This window comes from Pongo abelii, chromosome 7 (genome assembly GCF_028885655.2).
Source record: "Pongo abelii isolate AG06213 chromosome 7, NHGRI_mPonAbe1-v2.0_pri, whole genome shotgun sequence".
Classification (NCBI taxonomy): Eukaryota; Metazoa; Chordata; class Mammalia; order Primates; family Hominidae; genus Pongo; species Pongo abelii.
In genome coordinates, this window is record NC_071992.2 from 75,264,434 (window position 1) to 75,271,180 (window position 6,747).

Sequence of the window (6,747 nt, forward strand, 5' to 3'; positions counted from 1 at the left end):
GAAAAGAATGAAGAAAGATCATACATTCATGAAATAAATACTGGATGTTGTATTTTTTTTAAAAAAGGTTTTTAATTGCAGCGTAAGTTCAATGTTTTAGAAATTAAAAACAAGAAAGCCGAAAGTAAGAGTTCAATCAAAAGACTAAACGATTAAAAATTGCGGAAATCTACTAGAAAGTAGAAGAGAAAGGGAAGAAGAAAGTGGGAGTTACTGAAAGAGGAGGAAAAAATAAAAATACAAAATTTATCAATGAAATAATATAAGAAATATAAGAAAATTGCTGGTAAACAAAAGACACAATTATCTTGACCGGAAAAACCTACCAAGTGCCCAGCATATAGTGCAGAAACAATTCCACCAAGGCATATGGTTGTAACATTTCAAAACAACAGCAGTAAAGAAAACACTGTAAAAGGTTCCAGAAAGGAAAAAAGAGAAGAGACACATAGAGGGGGTTGAGAAGCAGAATGGCGCTAGATCTTTCAACTGCAATGCTGGAAGCTTCAAGCAATGTAATCATGATGTCAAACATCAAACGACGTCAAGAATACTCCCAACCCAGTCTGCTACTCCAGGCTAACTCCAATCAAGTGTGAAGTATAATAAAGACACTTACAGACACATAGGCATCCAAGCATGTAGCCCTCACTTGCCCCTTTTCTCAGGAAGTTCCTGGAACATGAACTGCAGAAGCAAATAAACCAAGAAATTCCCCGAGATGAGGGAGCAACTCAAAAAAGAGGATGGCACGGCATCCAGAAAACATTCGATCTAACACAGGAGACAAACGAGGGGACTTCCACGGCATCCAGGAAACATCCAATCTAACACAGGAGACAAACAAGGGGACTTCCCAGGCATGAGGTCCAAGGAGCTGCAAGAAGAGGCTGTAAAAGAGGCCTGGAGAGCAGAAAGGAAAAGCAGCCTCCACAGGGAAAAAGAAAGGACGAGGAGAAGTGAGGGAGAGAAGACAACCTGATGCACGCAAACGTCCTAAGATAAGATGCGTCATATGTTAGAGAGTTTGCAAATTAATTACCCACAGATAAACAAGAAATTCAATTAACAAAAATGCATTAACTCCAGGAAAATACAAAATACTGTTTAATAAGTGAGACAAAATATAATCTCAGCTGGAAACAACAGTTGCAGTTGTAATAATAAAAATAATGAGTATTAATTTAAACAAAAATTAATTTAAGTAGACTCCAGGGGAATGAGGCATGAGAAATTACATAATGGATACAAGGTACACTATTTGGGTGACAGTTACACTAAAAGCCCAGACTCCACCACTATGCAATATATCCAAGAAGCAAAACTGCACTTGTATCCCCTAAATGTATACAGATTTTTAAAATTAATTTAAGTATACAGCGATAATAAGAGAGTGAAATCATAAGAAAGAGGGCAATAAGAAAACTGGCCTCGTCCAGGTGCTGTGGCTCATACCTGTAATCCCAGCACTTTGGGAGGCCGAGGTGGGCGGGTCACCTGAGGTCAGGAGTTTGAGACCAGCCTGACCAACATGGTGAAACCTCATCTCTACTAAAAATACAAAAATTAGCTCGGTGTGGTGGCAGGCGCCTGTAATCCCAGCTACTTGGGGAGGCTGAGGCAAGAGAATCACTTGAACCTGGGAGGCGGAGATTGCAGTGAGTCAAGACGCACCATTGCACTACAGCCTAGGCGACAGAGCGAGACTGTCTCAAAAGAAAAAAAAAAAAAGGAAAGAAAATTGGCCTCATCTTCAATAGTAGAGAGCTCATACATAGCTTACATATCAAAGCATAACAGCATTATTATATTCTTACATTCTTGGAGGTAACCACAGGAGAAACAGCTAGAAAGTTTCGAAGTAGTTGTTACTAGGGAACAACAGCCGTAGGTGGGGAAGAGTAGGGTATAACCACAGGCAGAAAGAACCGCAGGCAGAAAGAGTATTATTCACCCTTTTTTTTTTGAGACGGAGTTTTGCTTTTGTCGCCCAGGCTGGAGTACAATGGTGCAATCTCGGCTCACTGCAACCTCCACCTCCCAGGTTCAAGTGATTCTCCTGCCTCAGACCCCCAAGTAGCTGGGATTATAGGCATGTGCCACCATGCCCAGCTAATTTTTGGATTTTTTAGTAGAGATGGGGTTTCACCATGTTGGTCAGGCTGGTGTCGAACTCCTGACCTCCACTGATCCGCCCACCTCAGCCTCCCAAAGTGGTGGGATTACAGTTGTGAGCCACCGCACCCAGCCTATTCAACTATTTTGTATTTATTCTATTTTGATAAAGATAAAACATTATTTAAATAAGCAAATGACAGGGTATATAGAGCTTACAAACGATTCCTCTGAGGAGCTTAAATATCCTAGGGGAAAAAACAACTACTCAAGACATGGTATTTTAGTTACTTTTCTTGAGTTTGCAGAAATATTGGAAGGGAAGGAACAATAAGGAGGAAATTATTACCATGACAGAGAGGATAACGGGAATATGAAGGAGGAAGGTCTCCAGGGAGGCAGGAAAAAAGGGTTCTGGATCATGAGTATCCAAATCAGGCCTAGACAGAAATGCAGACACTTCTTCTTCAGTGGGCAGGGGTGGAAGAAGGAGGAAGAGAAAAGCACAAAATGCTAGGTGAGGAAGAAACACACTTCATGGTGAGAGGACCCAGATGTTGGTCCATAGTCTCTGTTTTAGAGTGAGGCAGAAGATTAAAGAAAATTGTGAGTGTTTGAGAAGGTAGCAGAAGAAAATGGCAAATTCAAATTGATGAAGTAAATTTTATGTCAGAGCAGGACTAGGCACACACAGATGCAGTGGAGTATATATGCTTAGTCATTCCTCTCTGCTCCCGCAACACTTTGTAACACTTGCCACATCAAGTGTACACTAGTACTTTAAAGAACTGGGTTTTCACTAGGCTATGAATCCTCAAGAACTATCTTATCCATTTATATGCAACCAATATTCATCATGGCACCTGACATGAAATGTATTTTTGTTTTGTGGATATATAAACATTTATTTCCGGAAGTTCAAAGCATCTCAACACATCAACACACATGTACTTCTTTAAATTGCTTTTTATATGTCAGAACAGTCAGCATTCAATAATTTTACAATATCCTTTAAAAAATAATACGTAATGTCCCATCAAAGCCAAACCCACACCCCCCAAAAAATTGTAGTTCAAGTTGAAATTTCCATCTTAAACTGACTCTAAGTACATATAAAGCCCAGCAACTCTTTTGGGCAATGCTCACATGCTGACTAAACTCAGAACAGCGAAGGAGACTACATGAATCTGTGACTATCTCACGGATTCTAAATTAAAGCTTAGAAACATTCACAATGAATAAAATAAATCCATAGTTGGAAATCAACAGCTGCCTTGATTAATAACAAACCTAAAGATTTTATGGTTTGAGGTATCAACTTTATCGACTTGGAATTAATTTTCGAGCACAGTCTCTATTTATCAAGTACGTCCTAATATTTCAACATACTTTAATTTTTCCCAAAAGAAAAAGATAGTTATTATCCACTATGAAATGCATGCTATTAATGCTACATTTTTTAAAAATCTGATTTCCTCTTTCCTACGATAAAGCCAAAAACTGATTTCCTTGGTAATTACCTAACACCTTTTCCACAGAACATTTCAGATCCATCTCAAATAGGTTTGCAAGGGGTAGGGAAAGTTTCATGGGATGGAACTTAAATAAATAAATAAATAAATAAATAAATAAAAGAGGTTTGTTTACCATTTAAATCTCTGGCTGAGTTTAGAGGGTGTTTCTTTTGTTATTAGTTAAAATTATTTTTGGCAAACTAATACAGTAGAGAAAATTAACCTGAGAAGTCTACCTTGAATGCCACATTACGTCAATAAATTCTAATCTTTGGTTTCACAAAGTAGCAAAACAGAGAATTATGATTAAGTGATTTAAGCTAATCAACAATTTTGGACAAAATGCAGATTACTGCACCTGCATGTACCTGTCCTCATATTTCACAAGGTATAAGGTGATCAAACTAAGGTTTTTCCAGTAACATCATAAGAAGCAGAACAACCGACTGATAATCTTCATAATTTCACTCTTTTATCCTTTCAAAATTGTTTCAGAAGGTAATTCCCAAAAATGCTTTATATTATAATACAAAGGTATCCTGAAAATAGAGATACATCAGTTGCACTTTTTAAATTGTGCAAGTTAAATGACAGTTCAATAACTCTACGCTGACTTCTAGTTTAAAAGACCACACAAACATATTTTCTAAAATACCTGATTTTGACTTCAGGATAACCTGAATGGTATGTCCATCATTGGTGACTTCACAGTCTCGGCACACCACATAATTTGGGGAGAGGCGGACATCCAACAGCGAGGGGTCATACCTAGCCTCTCTTGAGTTTAGGTTTATAGGAGACTGGTATTCCCCATTAGCATCAGGAAACACCAGACCCCACTCAACACCTAAGAACAAAATGAAATAAATTAAAAACAGGTGAAAAAATAAATTACAGTAAAATTTAACATGTAAAAACTAAACACTTAGAACCCTTGATATTATGAAGACAGTAATGATACCATCACTATACAGATGAAATATGGTAATTCTACTTGTTTTTGCATTCATTATTTGAATGATCTGATATTATCAAATACCATATACAAAATCCCGGACTAGCAAAATATTCTATTTGTATTTGTCAACAAAGACATAATAATTTATGACTCTAGGAAATTTGGGTCATCTTTAAGTGATTAGAAAAAAAGAATACCAGAACAATTTCTTCTGCTCATTAGTTCAATTACGTTCAGTACCTGGGAAATAGCTGTAACTTTCAACATACTTAGTTGACAGTCAGAACCCTAACTCATGCTAGTGAATAGACGCCCCTTATCAGAAATGCAAGTGTAGTATTTTAAAGTGTGCATATGTATATATCTGTGTACATACATATTCCCATCGTCTTTCCAAATTTTTTATAATTAAAATTATATATTCTATATTGGTTTCAACATACGTAGTAAACATCAGCACTACTGGTTGGCTCTAATAGGAGCCCTAGGTCTTTAGGAATAAATCTAGGAAACTCGAGTTTTTCAGAAAGTCAACCGCTTCTCGCCAAACCCAATGTCCTGAAATTTAGGACATGTTTTAGAAAGACTTGAGCGTTGCTAGCAAGCTTCACCAAAAGACCAGAGGCAGAAACACTTTCTCCCCAAAGTCTTCAAGCCAAAAACGAATTCTTAACGCTAACACTGTCTTCCTCAGGTGTTGAGTAAAATATATCTTCTTGACTACTCAGAAGACATAAAAGATACAGCCACGGCTTGGAGGCTAGCCCGCCCTCCGGACCGCAGCAGGTGCGAACGCCAGCCCTGCGGAAGGCTCCTGGGCGACAGCGCAGGCGGCGGGAGAACGCAGGCGGCGAGCACGCCTCCCCGGAGCGCCTCCCGCCCGAAACGCGCTAGGGGAGTGGGAAAGTGGGGGAGGCCCCCGTGGGAAAGTGGGGACGTGGGGGTGCTCGGAGCGCGCGGCAGCAGCATGACTCGAGTCCCGCGCTCGGCGAGACACTGACGCCGCCGCGGGACTCCGGACACCCCGACTCGCGGCCACTTACCTTCCTCGTAGCCCCACTCCACACCCTCATCTTCTTCCTCCTCATCCTCTTCCTTCTCGGGGAAGGCGACGGTATCTTCGATGAAGCTCAGGTCCGCCATGGGAAGGCCGCGGGGCCCCTCGGCGCTCTCGGCGGCAGTGCCTGCGCCTTCGCGGGGCGCGGGGCTGGAGCGGGAGTGGAGCGCGCGTGGGGTAGTGTGAGCGCGCGTGAGCGGCAGTGTGGGTGCGAGTGCGCCTGCGGGTGTGAACCGCAGTGTGAGTGCAAGCGGGCGTGCGTTCGGCCCGAGTGTTCCAGAGAGCCGCGTGGTGACCGCGTCCGGAGGCCCCGGCAGAGCGAGGGAGCGACTGTGGCCTGGGGAGAGAGCGCCTGGCGAATTTTATACCCGACAGGGGCGTGTCTGGTACGCGAGGATCCGCCCCTTTCTCTCTCTGGCCGCTGGTGCCGGGGAGCCGACAGTTAGAATGCGCCTTGGGGCTACCAGTCCCAAGTCACGGAAACATCGACGCATCCCCGCCCGCCCTTCCCCCGGGGTCGCCCCCGCCGCCCCCTGGCGCTTCCTCGCGGCGGCGACTCCTGCTTGGCCTCCGGCGTCTTCCTTCCAGAAGCCCGCAAGTCTCCCAAGGTCAGCCCTCAGGACCCCTGTGTGCCTGGCCTAGCCCAGAGGCTGCTCACCTATTCATTTTCATCCGTACTCCAGGAAATACCAAAAAGAAGGGGTCCTGGAGGACAGAGATGGGCTGCCGTGGGTAGGAGAAAGGAGAGGGCTAGGAGACTCCGTAACACAATAAAAAGAGACTCTCCAGCGGAATCTTCTTAGTGTCTTCTGAGTATTTACTTTTTAAATCGTCCGTTCAGCACAGTGGAAACGAGTAGGGAAATTTTTCCAAGAAAGTTCTATTAATTCCTAAAAACGTTTAAGAAAAGAAAATGGTTGTAATCTAGAGAAGTAGATATGATTTAGGGTTTTTTTTTTTTTTTTTTTTTCAGAAAAATGTATTGTTTCAAAGCAGGGCTAGCAGAAGGCAGTAGACAGAGGGTGTTCGCTGTCAAGAGTCTGGGGCACTGCTGCAGGCTCACCTGGCTGTGTAAACAGCTCCCAGTCACCTAGTGAAATCGT

General features: G+C 42.4%; 1 protein-coding gene across 3 annotated transcripts in view; it reads right to left on the minus strand.

The window, feature by feature from the left end:
- CA8 (carbonic anhydrase 8) overlaps positions 1 to 6,428 on the minus strand; it is a 97,417-nt gene extending 90,989 nt beyond the window's left edge. For all 3 annotated transcript variants that reach the window (XM_024251642.3, XM_024251640.3, XM_024251641.3), the window contains exons 1-2: positions 5,631 to 6,428; positions 4,285 to 4,476 (exon numbers count right to left, since the gene is read on the minus strand). In XM_024251642.3, coding sequence (XP_024107410.1) covers positions 4,285 to 4,476; positions 5,631 to 5,730 — 292 coding nt within the window. In that variant the 5' untranslated portion in view covers positions 5,731 to 6,428. The remainder of the gene's footprint in view (positions 1 to 4,284; positions 4,477 to 5,630) is intronic.
- Positions 6,429 to 6,747: the final 319 nt, after the last annotated feature.